This window comes from Rhododendron vialii, chromosome 11a (genome assembly GCF_030253575.1).
Source record: "Rhododendron vialii isolate Sample 1 chromosome 11a, ASM3025357v1".
In the NCBI taxonomy this organism is placed as follows: Eukaryota; Viridiplantae; Streptophyta; class Magnoliopsida; order Ericales; family Ericaceae; genus Rhododendron; species Rhododendron vialii.
Window position 1 is genome coordinate 25,301,289 of NC_080567.1, and position 12,799 is coordinate 25,314,087.

The following is a 12,799-nucleotide window of genomic DNA, read 5'->3' on the forward strand; positions in this document are numbered from 1 at the left end:
TTACCCGATTATCCTTTTTTTACTTTTCTTCCGTCCCATTTTAAAAAATCCGCCGTCAGTTTTTGGTATCAGAGCTTTGGATTTCATGGCTGGTGGTAGACGTCAAGCTAAGGTGGGAAAGGGTATTCCAGTTCATGAAAGAGATCTCCGCGACATCGAATTAGACGAATTAAGAAAACAGGTGCAGGAACTTCAGCAGCAACTTCAGCAAAAACAGTCCTTTGAACATGAGAGTCCACACCAATACTTCGAGGGAGAGTCTTCTGAGGATGGTGGGGAAGATTTTAACCCATTCTATCGTGCTCCTAATCAATCCTCATCCAGTGAAGCAAATTTTTCTCATCACCCTGCTCGCAAGAATTATGAAGTGCAGCGTGAGAGTTTAAATGTGAAAGTAGATATGCCGGAGTTCGAAGGAAGAATGCAGCCGGATGAATTCCTCGATTGGCTTCATACTATCGAGCGAATTTTTGAGTACAAAGATGTGTCGGATCACCAAAAGGTAAAACTTGTGGCTATCAAGTTAAAAAAATATGCTTCATTATGGTGGGAGAATTTAAAGAGGCAGCGAGCTCGTGAGGGAAGAAAGTGAATTGTGGCATGGGAAAAGATGAAAAAGGAACTTAAGAGAAAGTTTTTGCCGGAAAACTACCGACAAGATATTTTTCTTAGGGTCCTTCTATAATCAACCCATTGGGTTGACATTAATACCTATTATTTTATAATATAAATCCACATGTCACAAAAGAAAGAAAGTTGGACAACAACCAAAAACCCATTTTGTTCCCTGAGTGTCAGATCTACTTTTTATTTTACCTAAATGCCAACTTTGCCCTTATTTGTTCACCTTTACTTTTTGTTGTTGCAAGTCCACGGCAACCTTTTTTTTTTTTTTTTAAATATTCACGGCTACTTTTTGCTTTTTTTTTTTTTTAACACTCAAGTGTCCATATTATCTTATGCGTACTTCAACTAATCATGGAGGCCTAATTCCACCGCCCTGTATGAACTAACCACAAAAAAAATTAATAGCGCTTGTGAGGTTTCAAACTTGATACATTTGGAAGAAGCAAATCCTAAGTCTCAGACTCTACCTACTAAACCAACCCCTTGAGGTTTACTTTTATTCTTTCTTTTTCTTTGTATTTATTGACTTCTTTTTGCCCTGAAAAGTGATTTTTTCAAAATTAATCACAGAATGCATAAAATTCACCAAATCTTATACTAAACTATTCAAGGCTTTAAATCCATACAAAAATCTCACATTTCCAACATCAATAGCAAGGCACATACAAATATAAAATGTAAATTATAATCAAATTCAACTTACAGTTAGTTGGGTATCCAAAATAACCATCAATCTGCATAAACAGTTTACCTTTCTTTACAAAATTACTTCCCAACTACCCATATTACTACTATTTGTGCAAAAATCTACAACTTAAGTTGGGATCTATGGAAACAAAATAAAGTTAATCCCCAAATAGCCATGTTCCTGCCATCATTTTGTGCAAAAGTCTTTCAAATTGAACTGAGATCTTCAAAAACAAAATAAATGTAGATCCCAACAACTTCCATATGTACCACCCTGCATGAAAAAATAAAAACATGATGCACAATTTTACCTTAATCAAATATGCATTTTTATCTTATCAAATCTGCATAACTAATCAAGACAATTAAGCTCAAGCCAAAGCCAAAGGGTTATGGACATTACCTAATATTTCAGAGAAAAGATTGGATTCAAGCCAATGTCGCTACTTGAAGTTTTCTTTTTCTTTTTCTGTGAACCGTTGACAAAACCAATATTTTCCTTCTCCGGACATGTCGTAATATTATGGCCAACTTTCTTGCAAAATCCACAAGACTTGGTTACCTTTCGTGCTTCTTTTCCACCTTTCAATCGTTTTGTCTTGGGACGCCCTTTGGTTTTTGAAATCGGAGGACAATGAATATCATCAATTGGTGTATCCGATAAAGTTTCCTCCTCTAGCACTCGCGGTGCTTCCTCACTTTGTGGCACTTCACGACTCCAACGTACTGGTAAATATGTGAACGGTATTGCATAGCAATCCTTATGAAGAAACACACTCAAAATGTGACGACAAAGTATTCCCCAAAATTCGAAGTGCTTGCAACTACATGTTGCCATCTCACCATCCCAAAACACGATACGCTTTTTCGTAGTTGTTTCCTCGTGATACTTTACTATAAACTCATTACCATTTTCGCCAAGCAATGAATATAAAGTTGCTCTTCCGAACTCTTCTTGAAACTTTTTAAAACAAAATGGTGTGAGAACACCACGAGCTTGCTCTTCCAATGGAGACATTGTTCTCAAAGTAGAGCCTCTATATTTTTCTAACATTGTATCATGCAATTCTCGTTGTTGAACATCTTCAATAGCAAGATCAGCCTAAATATTTGATCAAATAAGTTATTGCTGATTTACCCAAAAAAAAAAAAAAGTTATTGCAATATAGAGAAACTAAGGGAGGAGTTCAAAAAAATAAGGATTACTCACTTGTTTAACAAATTGGCTCAAGTTGCTGTGAGAGCCAATAAACCGCTTTATAAATGCATTGATGCTCTCTGACCTTCCTGTAGTTGTCATCCCACCAAAAAAATTATCACGGAGATAAGCTGGTACCCAAAAGTGCTTGATCCCATTCAAACCAATGACATGCTTATTGGTATGCATATTATACTTGGCAATCAAGTGAGACCACTGGTGTTCAAACTCTTCAGGCGAGTCCAAGTGGTATAACTTGTAAAAATCAGCACACCAATCTTGATATTGACTTTGAAGAACAGCCGTAAACCAACCACTAAATTTGCTAGTAATATGCCATATGCAAAAGCTATGCTTTGTGGTTGGAAATTCTTTTGCAATTGCTTGAGTAATCCATGGATCCTGATCAGTTAGTATAGTTTTTGGTTGTTTCTTCATCAAAGCTGTGAAAGTCTACAAAATACAAAATATAATTAGTTTATCCAAATATTACTTTCAGAATAAATATATAATGAGAAATATAATAAAAATTACCTTAAACAACCACCGAAAAGCACTTGTTGTCTCATTTCGAAGAAGTGCACACCCGAACAATATCGTCTTTCCATGATTATTGATTCCCACAAAAATGCCAAAAGGCATTTGATAGGCATTAACCTTGTAAGTAGTGTCAAACACGACAACATCTCCAAACTTTTGGTACCAATCGAAAGAAAGGGCATGAGACCAAAAAATGTGTTCTAACTTTCTTTCTTCATCAACTGTAAAAGCATATTGAAACTTGGAATTTTCTTCTTTTGCAACCTTACAATGATGCAAAAGATCCATAGCATCGTTAACTTCATGCTTCTTCCCAATTTTAGTTAAAAGGTTCCGCACATCTTTTTCAAGGAATGGAAGGTAACCATGTTTGACTTTTTTTTCAACTTCCATAAGGCGCATCATTTCCTTGACTGAAAGACCAGCTTCTTTGAACAAAAGTATACGCTTTTCATCAGCATCCGAAATCTTTCGATTGACAGGAAGAAACCGAACTTCTGTAGGACTTAACAACTCATGGTTATGCTCCGTAATGAACTCAGTGATTTGCCATTCTTGAGGGAAAATATCAAATGATTTCTTTAAAGTGATACGTATTCGAGCTTTGCATCCACACCTTACAGATTTCTTATTTCGTTGTTCTTTGGAGGAGTCCACAAGTTTCAACCGTGGTTTCCCTTCACATTGACAAACAAAATCTTGTCGTCTTACTTCTCCATTTTTTTTGTTTGTGCGATCTTTCCGAATGGAAAACCCACTCCTACGGGCATAGTTTTGAAAGCAAACATAAGCCTCTTCTTCACTTAAAAAACACTGACCAAGAAAAGGATCAAACACATTTTGCACTAAGTCATCTTCACTCTTTTTTTGCCCAGCTAAGTCATCTTCACTTGAACAATCAATTTCTTTGGGATACTCATTCAACTCGAATGTATTTCTTTCGAACGATATAACCCCCACTTCATCATTTGAAGGCTCATTCAAGTCAAAATCAATGATACTTTCATCCATGGTCCTACAACACCTAGTATAATGTCCCAAAAAACATATCAGTAAATATAAATGTAAAGCTTCAAGATTTAGCTTAAATGACAACCCTCCTACATGGTCTTGTAAGTTGGAATGGCTAACCACCTCACGAAAGATCCAAATCTTAATCCTTCGCATCAATTGGAGTGCTTTCCAAATTTTTTGTTTAATAAAGTTAAGAACATTGAACTTTTAGAAAGGAAACATTAAAATATCATTTACTGAAGCACCCTTTCTAAATACCATTTGCCTTTCCGAAAAAAATAAAAAATGCTAAATCCTATTTGGCTTCAAATTTCTTAACAGAATGTTATGGAGACAAAAACATATAAAATTGGTTTACCCATCGATCCATCAAAAAGTTTCCTTTAACATTCAATAAACCCCACAAGCCAAATACAGGAACACCAATAGATATCCACAACTACTTGTCATAAGGAACAAACAAACTAGGTTAAAATCTGTGAATGATTCAAAGTGAAGATTAAGACCCCCTGGTTGAAACCATAACTTCAGAGTGAAACGTACCTTATTTTTTTAGGGCTTCTAGAATGGAGCTTACATGTCACCAGCAGGTGTGATTCCAACAGAGATTCCGGCAGAGATATATAGGAGTAGATTCTTCAAACGGAATCAATCAATCAAAAACGGAAAAGCCGTGAGAATTCTACCAAGCAACCGTTGTCTTCTACAAGCCGAAATCGAAACAAAAGTAGGAAAACAAAAATCAACGAATGTTGCGTTCCGTTTGGTTGCAGGAAACGAAGGAAATAATCAGGACTGAAATAATACTACTAAACACAAAGGAAATCTAAGCAGAAGAAGATTTGTACTAACAGTGGAGCAATAAATGACCTAAAACACGAGAGAATCGTACAGAACAGGGTTTAGTAAAGTTTACATTGTGAAGTTTATATGTGAAGCAGAAGCTTTCGATTTAAATAGAGAGGGAGGGAAGGAATGGAAAACGGGAACAATGGGTGTTACCTCTGTAATTCTTTCCTCCAATGGTGTAGTCGAGATTTCTGAGTTCAGAGTTGAAGAGAGAGAAAAAAAAATTGCAGTCTTAAAATGGAAAGAAAAGAGTAAAGTAAAAGAAAGAGGAGGGAAAGGAAAGTTATTTTTGGGGGAAAAGGAGGGAAGGAAAACGAGGGAGGTTAGTTTTGTCATTTGAAAAGAATAGCCTTCCACCTGCCAAAACCTTGTCACAAAACGTCTTCCACCTGCCAAAACCCTGTCACAAATCGTACAAAAGTAAAAAGTAATAGTCAGCCCAAAGGGCTGACGGTAGAATTAGCCTTTTTCTTAAGCTTCACAACTTCCAGCAACATGATTTGTCCGTAGAAGAGTATACAATGGAGTTTGAACATCTCATGATCAAATGCGACATCGTCGAACCGGAGGAGCAAATTATAGCTCGCTATCTTGGTGGGTTAAGGACTGAAATTGTCCGTGTCGTCCAATTGCAGCCCTATTGGACATATAATGATGTTGTCAAACTCGCAATCAAGGTGGAGAGACAAGGAAAAGAAGGTCATGGAAAGAATCAACAACCCTTGCTTAAGGATGTAATTTCCAACCAAGGGAGTGGCTTGGAATCCAAACCAGTTCAAGCATTGAAGCCAACTCCTAAAGGTGAGAAAACAACTGAAGGCAGCCATCCAAGTTCATCTCATACCAACTCCCGCAAGTGTTTCAAGTGCCAAGGGTACGGCCACATCGCTTCCGATTGTCCAAACCGCAAGATTATTACTCTGGTTGAAGAAAATGATGAACATGATTCGAGGGATGGGCAGACGGAACTGGAAAATGAAATTACTTATGCGGATGAAGGAGTGTTGCTTATGATAAGTCGAAGTTTGAGCACAGTCCATAATGGGGATGAAGCTGGAAAGAAAGTCGACCATGAGGAGTGTTCCAAAATTTTGATGGCAGCAAATGTGGAGACTGAAATTGATTGGTCTAAACCTCCCATCTATGATGAATATCCTGAAGAGGATGATGATTTGGAAGAGCTGAAATTGTTAACTACTCGCAACGCCCCCCAACTTCACACATCAAGCCTAACAGTGAACTCAAAGAAACGAAAGGTTGATGATTTGGATTGGCTTGATGAATCGGTTTTAAAACAGCGTACGAGAATTTTTGAGACTTACGGAGTCATTCGAGGATGTGAATGTAGTTTCATCATGGACTCGGGAAGTGGAGGTAATTATGTGTCTGCAAATTTGGTTTCATTTTTGAATCTCTCAACTGAAGAACTTGCTAATCCTTATCATGTGCGCTGGGTGAATCATGAGGCAAGAACATTGGTGACTAAGCGATGTTTAGTCGAATTCTCCATTGGACGCCAATATGAGGACAAGATTTGGTGTGATGTGATGCGAATGGACTCATGTCATGTTTTGTTAGGCCGACCATGGCAATGGGATCGAAATGTTTATTATCGTGGTCGTGAGAATGTTTGAGTTAAAGGTGAACGGGGAACCTATAAAATTATTTCCAAAATACTCTCTACCTTGAAGCTACAAAAGCATGGCTGCCACATACCAACCGCAGCAGTTGATTGTAGGATACATCCACTGGCGTAAGGCTTTATCATATTGACAGATTGAATTATCCCTTAATTTTAGGAGAACACTGCTTAGTTTGGGAGGGATCTTGGTGCCTGGGTGAAAGTCAAACAGGAAATGGAAGGTTATTTTGGGGTTAATCAGATGCTAACGGACGTTTTGATTTCAAACGCTAACACTGTATTTCTCGGGTATATTGTTCTATCGTATATGGCCGGGGAAAAAATCACCCTTCATTTCATTTCATTTAAATCTTCACCCCAAAATAATTGGCTATTTGACCGTTATAGTTGAATCTTGAACCACATCAAAGTTGTATTTCTTTTCATCTACGTGACAATTATTTTTCCAATGAACAGAGTCTATTTTACACGTACCATATCTTGTTATTCAATATCAACAAAGCAAAAAAGATCGCAGAAAGCAGACAAAAGAAAAGTGAAATTGTACAGTCATAGCAAAAACTCACAAGAGCTTAAGTCCAAGGAAACTCAACGAGTGAAGCTGTTGGCACCAACGAGTTCTCCCAATGTAATCATGTGTAACTGATTTTGCAGAGATGGCCTTGGATTTGACATCGTCCTAGCAACTTGCTGCATGGTTGGTCGAGAAAGCGGTCTAGCATTCAAACATTCAAATGCTACTTTTGCGGCAACCACTACTTGTTTTGCCACTTGAGTGGTAGGAGGCGGCAGGCGTTGGTCCAACACATCCTTCAATAAAATCCGATGTTCAGTTTTTGATGACGACGACAACGACGAAGATGATGATAGAGATGAGATGAGATCCCTTGGATGCTCCCCGATAATCATTTCTAGTGTCAGCACCCAAAAACTGTAAACATCGCACTTCTCATTCACTTCCATTGTATATGCGAGTTCTGCCAAGAACAAAACAAAAAAGTGACGAGCTAAGAAAATAATTGAACAACCAAAGGGTTTGATTAGAGGTAGAGCTGACCCTAAGTTAAAGCTTGTGTTGTTGCTGCTTAAGGCCTCCAAATTTTTTTGAATTTTAGGGGCTTTTCCTACTTTTTTACCTCTTATAGTAGTCCAACAAAAAGGCCTCATTTTTAATTTTCGCTTTAAGCCTTTGAAAGTCAGGGAGGAAGGGGAGAAGCATGCTTATGCTACCTATTAGGCTATGGTTAAGTTTGCAAATTTACGCGTACATTCGCTTCCATTTTTTTTAGAGTTCATGAAGGAGAAAATAACAGAAGCCACAAGAATGCCATTGCCAAAGCTTTACAACATACAAACATGATTGGGAATCAGAAATCATACATACTCTCAAGGATGGATTTGTATGGAGCACGTTCCCCCACTCGAAACTAAAATAATGTTGTTACATTTTTGTATATATTAGCATAATTATAAAAGTGTCCTATTGCATAAATATGCCCACTTGCATATATTTCGAAAATATACATATAGAATTAGTTTTATGCTTCAATTTCACCATATGTTGCATTTGTACTTGTTGGTTTATGAATTATTTGTCTATTTGGAGCTATTTTTTTCTTGATTCTCTTTTGTATTTTACCGTTTGGGGGAAATATCTTAAAATAAGTTTTTAATAAAACTATCTGGATTATTCTAAAACTTTTCGATGTTCATGTAAAAAATACTCAAAAAATTTTGTCTGAGATTTTGTACTGAATATTAGATAATTTAATTGAATGGATGCGTTATAAACTATTGTGCATGCCTTAATTTTGTATGATCTTATTATGGTTGACTAGAAAAAATAAATTGTCACCATTCTATATAATTAATAAGGTGCCCTCACTAGGCTACATTTCTGGATCCTCCCTGTGTGACCTATAATGGAACAATGAGTAATCATTAGACACAAAGACTAAAGTATGAGAGAGTCGGATAAGTCAGAAAAAAAGTGTCATACCAATTCCAATTATCAAATTAGATATATACTTTAAAAAGTGTTCATTATCCATTAGACTTCTAGCCTTTAAGCAGTAAGCATATATATATAAATTCAATCTATGATTTAGTGCAACATATAAGCTGAATTTATATATAAGCGCTCAAATAAGAACTTGCTATATTCTTGATTGTTAAAAGCTAAAATAAGCTACCATGTTAAAGTGTGCCTTGAGATAAAAAGAAAAGGAACAAGAAAAACTTGCAAGAGACATGAGTACCAGGAGCGGCATATCCAAAGGTTCCTGCAAATGAAGTCCAATTCGCCGAGTCAAATTTCATAAATCTAGCCACCCCGAAATCAGAGATGTGAGGGACATATTCAGAATCAAACAAAATATTTTTGCTTGATATGTCTTGATGGATAATTGGTGGCGAACAATTGTGGTGCATATAAGACAGAGCATTTGCCAAAGCTTTAACAACATCCACTCTTTTGTTCCAATCCAGCTCTACTACTTCTTCCTTCGAGGCCAGTACCCTTTGCAAGCTCCCACCTTGCAAGAACTCGTAAACCAAAAACGAGTGTCTTGGATGTGAACAGAACCCATGAAACTTTACGATGTTGTGGTGCTTTATTGTTGTTAATGTACTGATCTCACTCACAAAGCTCTTTTGATTAATCGAGTCACCATCAGATGAGGAGTGAAAAGTTTCTTCACAGCAACTATTTGACCATTTGGCAGGGCAGCTCTATAAACAATACCACATCCTCTTTCCCCAATGCAATATTTGGCATTGAAGTTCTCAGTCGCTTCAATGATGTTTTCGTACACCATTTTTCCATCATAACTCCATATTGAAAACAAATTTGGAGTATTTACTTGTATTGGCTCGTTTGTTGTGCTCTTCATTTTCTTACAAATAGACAAGAAAAATCCGAGAACCGTGAGAGAAAGAAGTAGAAACCCCAAAATAGGAAGTACAATTAGTAACGCCACTTTCTTTTCCTTCTTTCTAGGAACCCCATGAAGTTGGCAGGCCTTCAAACCAATAGCGTTACCACATAAAGCTTTATTACCTCGGAGTGACTCAAATGGAGCCCCTTGAAAGGCTCTAATATGAGGAAGAGGGCCCTCCAATTGATTGTTGGATATATCCACTGATGAAAGAGCTATCATGTTATCAAAAGAAGGTGGTATGAAATCAGAGAGCTCATTGTGGGAGAGATTTAGCGTTTCTAACATTTGCAGTGCTCCAATTTGCTCTGGTTTTTTTTCCTAATAACAAGTTATCACTCAAATCAATACTTTCAAGGCCATGGAGTTGACCTAGTTCCAAAGGAATGTTTTCCCCAAGTCTATTATTGCTCAAACTCAAGTTCAATAGCTTCATGCAGTCCCCTAACTCTCGAGGGATTGAGCCAATTAGTTTATTTGCTGCTAAATTTAGAGTCTCTAAGTTTCCAAGGTGACCGAGTTCTACAGGAATGTTACCTGATAGTTGGTTATTACTCAACTTAAGATAGAACAATGAAACCAAACTTCCAAATTTCTTTGGGATCTCTCCAACTAGATGATTTGAAGAGAGATCAATTAGAGACAGTTGAGTTGCCTCTACGAATTCAGGTGGTAACCCTCCAGAAATATTGTTGTTTGACATTTTGAGACTCGTTAACCTATGGCACTTTCCCCATTGTTGAGAGAGCTCTCCATAAAAATTATTGTCACTCAAATCAATATAATCCAAGTTTGGGTATACTCCAAAACCCTTTAATATGTTTCCCGAAAATTGGTTTCCCTCAAGCCTGACCCTATGTAAGCTACTACAATTTTTCAAGCTTTTCGGTATGAACCCGCTGAAATTGTTGTATGAGCTGTAAAATTTTCCAGTGATCCACTCAAGCATAGGTTTTCTGGTAAATGGCCTGTAAACATGTTATCATCCACTTAAAAAAGCCTCAAAATTGTTAGATTATTCAAGTGTGGGGGAATAGATCTAGTAAGTTGGTTCTCAAACAAACGCAAATACTCAAGGAATTCAAGATTCCCTAGAGAAGCAGGGATTGAACCCGTGAGACTGTTTGTTGCGAGGTCAAGATCAATCATAGACCTTAGCATCCCAACTTCATCGGGGATTGATCCAGAAAGCTGATTATCATTAAGGTAAAGACCGGTTAAGTTGACCAAGTTCCCTATAGAAGTAGGGATTGAACCAGTGAGATTGTTGTGTGACAGATGGAGATCAGTGAGGGACTTTACCATACCAACTTCTTTAGGGATTGACCCGGAAAGATGATTTTGGTGTAGTTGCAAAATGGTTAAGGTTGTCAAGTTCCCTATAGAAGTGGGGATTGAACCCATGAGATTGTTCGTATTGATTTCGAGATCAGTGAGGGACCTAAGCATCCCAACTTCTTCTGGGATCGACCCGGACAAATGATTTTCGTAAAGGTAAAGACCGGTTAAGTAGACCAAGTTCCCGATAGAAGCAGGGATAGTGCCAGTGAGATTGTTCCCACAAAGAGCGAGATCAATGAGAGACCTTAGCATTCCTACTTCTTCAGGGATTGACCCGGAAAGTTGGTTTCTATGAAGGTAAAGAGTGATTAAGTTGGCCAAGTTTCCTATAGAAGTAGGGATTGAACCCGTGAGATTGTTCGTATTGAGTTCGAGATCAGTGAGGGATATTAACATCCCAACTTCCTCAGGGATTGAGCCGGAAAGATGATTTCTGTATAGTTGCAGAGTGGTTAAGGCTGCCAAGTTCCCTATTGAAACAGGGATTGAACCTGTGAGATTGTTCGTATCGAGTTCGAGTTCAGTGAGGGACCTTAACATCCCAACTTCTTCAGGGATAGACCCAGACAGATGATTTTTGTAAAGGTGCAAAGTGGTTAAGTTGACCAAGTTACCCATAGAAGCAGGAATTGAACTAGTGAGATTGTTTGAATTCAAATTGAGCTCAATAAGAGAAAGGAGCAATCCAATTTCGTAGGGGATGGAGCCACCTATTTGATTTTGGTGCAGCTCCAAGGTCTTCAGATTAGACAATTGGCCTATTCCAGGTGGAATTGTGCCAGAGAGACGGTTGGCGGACAGGCTAAGATGGGTGAGTCTCCAAAGGCTACCAATGGGGGAGGGGATGGTTCCATAAACCGAGTTGTTTGTAAGATCAAAGCGGAGAAGATGAGGGAGGGATGAGAAATTAAGATTCGAAAGTGTACCTCTTAAGCCATAACTCTCAAGATCAATATGAGTGATGACTCTGCCTGCCTTGTTGCAACCAATTCCAATCCAATTGCAGTGGTTGCTTCCGAAAACCCATGAGGAGAGGAGAGATTGGCTTTGGGTGTCAAGGCTAGCTTTCCATGCCAAGAGAGCCGCTGCTTCCATTCCTTCTTCTCCAACTTCTTTCTTAGTTGAAGAAGAAGAAAAAGCAGTGGAATCAAAAGGAGAGACAAAAGCGAGGACGACGCAGAAGACAAAAAGACATTGGGATGTAACGAACAGGTTGGGAAGTGTCTTTGCGGGTAAGAGTTTCATTCTCGGTTTGATAAGAAGAAGCTACGTGAGGCAGTTGGAATGAAGAGCTTTTAAGTGAATTGGCAAGTGTTTATAGAGAGAGTAAATCATTGCATGATAATCCTCTATTGCAAGAAAACCCAAACATCCCAAGTTCAAAACTTGACAACTTCTTGGGGCCCGGCCGCAATTTAGAAATCTCTTGTGAATCCCATTGCAAGAAAACCCAAACATCTCAAGTTCAAAACTTGACAACTTCTTGAGGCCCGGCCGCAATTAAGAAATCTCTTGTAAATCCCATAGTCACGGCGTGAATGATCTGCCTTTGGCTGAACCGAAGAGGGGAACAGAAAGTTAGCCCGGACACCCCTGACCGTTGAAAAAAAAAATGTATATAAATAGCGGCAGTATATAGTTGACCTATCACTTCGAGAATTCTTTGCAGGTTTGAATATTCTCATACAAGACCATCTCCTATGATGTACAAGTTTGTTTGCATATCCCATATTTGTCGACAGTGAAAAAATCGATTGGCTGTGAAGTTAAGATTGTTGCAAATCTGTCGTGCAAGTTATAGTATCTTTTGAATTTTGAAACTGAAAAAGTTTCAAATAGATTTGATGCCTCTCTAACTTTCGCATCATTTCGCCACTCATTGCCTCCCCGTAAACTAGACTTTCAGGTCATGCAGAAATATTACGACTAACTGAAACTCGACTGTGGTCGTAATTTTCTTCATCA

General features: G+C 38.0%; 2 protein-coding genes and 1 pseudogene across 3 annotated transcripts; all 3 read right to left on the reverse strand.

Annotated features, from left to right (window-relative positions):
- Window positions 1–1,221: 1,221 nt before the first annotated feature.
- On the reverse strand, window positions 1,222–5,137 carry LOC131306507 (protein FAR1-RELATED SEQUENCE 11-like). 2 transcript variants are annotated; one of them, XM_058332788.1, is made up of 6 exons: window positions 5,069–5,137; window positions 4,610–4,702; window positions 3,047–4,067; window positions 2,525–2,965; window positions 1,718–2,416; window positions 1,222–1,588 (listed from the first exon to the last, which is right to left on the reverse strand). In XM_058332788.1, exons 3-5 carry the CDS (start codon window positions 4,061–4,063, stop codon window positions 1,718–1,720), a joined length of 2,157 nt encoding a protein of 718 aa, XP_058188771.1. In that variant the 5' UTR covers window positions 4,064–4,067; window positions 4,610–4,702; window positions 5,069–5,137; the 3' UTR covers window positions 1,222–1,588. The 2 variants fall into 2 exon arrangements, with proteins under 2 accessions (XP_058188771.1, XP_058188770.1); XM_058332787.1 differs by lacking the exons at window positions 4,610–4,702; window positions 5,069–5,137 and having other exon boundaries at window positions 3,047–4,603.
- A 1,822-nt stretch (window positions 5,138–6,959) lies between these two features.
- LOC131306512 (MDIS1-interacting receptor like kinase 2-like) lies at window positions 6,960–9,781 on the reverse strand (annotated as a pseudogene).
- Window positions 9,782–9,927: 146 nt separating this feature from the next.
- On the reverse strand, window positions 9,928–12,219 carry LOC131306511 (probable leucine-rich repeat receptor-like protein kinase At1g35710). Its single transcript, XM_058332794.1, has one exon. The coding sequence runs from the start codon at window positions 12,077–12,079 to the stop codon at window positions 10,484–10,486; it is 1,596 nt and encodes a 531-aa protein (XP_058188777.1). The 5' UTR covers window positions 12,080–12,219; the 3' UTR covers window positions 9,928–10,483.
- Between the last annotated feature and the right edge of the window lie 580 nt (window positions 12,220–12,799).

Bases quoted from the DNA above. Each gene is read 5' to 3' on its own strand.
- LOC131306507 (XM_058332787.1), bottom strand. From the start codon at position 4,219: ATGCGAAGGATTAAGATTTGGATCTTTCGTGAGGTGGTTAGCCATTCC. The intron at 2,966-3,046 runs GTAATTTTTATT...TGTATTTTGTAG, and splicing joins CTTTTCGGTGGTTGTTTAAG to ACTTTCACAGCTTTGATGAA. The intron at 2,417-2,524 runs GTGAGTAATCCT...TCAAATATTTAG, and splicing joins TGAGCCAATTTGTTAAACAA to GCTGATCTTGCTATTGAAGA.
- LOC131306511 (XM_058332794.1), bottom strand. From the start codon at position 12,079: ATGAAACTCTTACCCGCAAAGACACTTCCCAACCTGTTCGTTACATCC.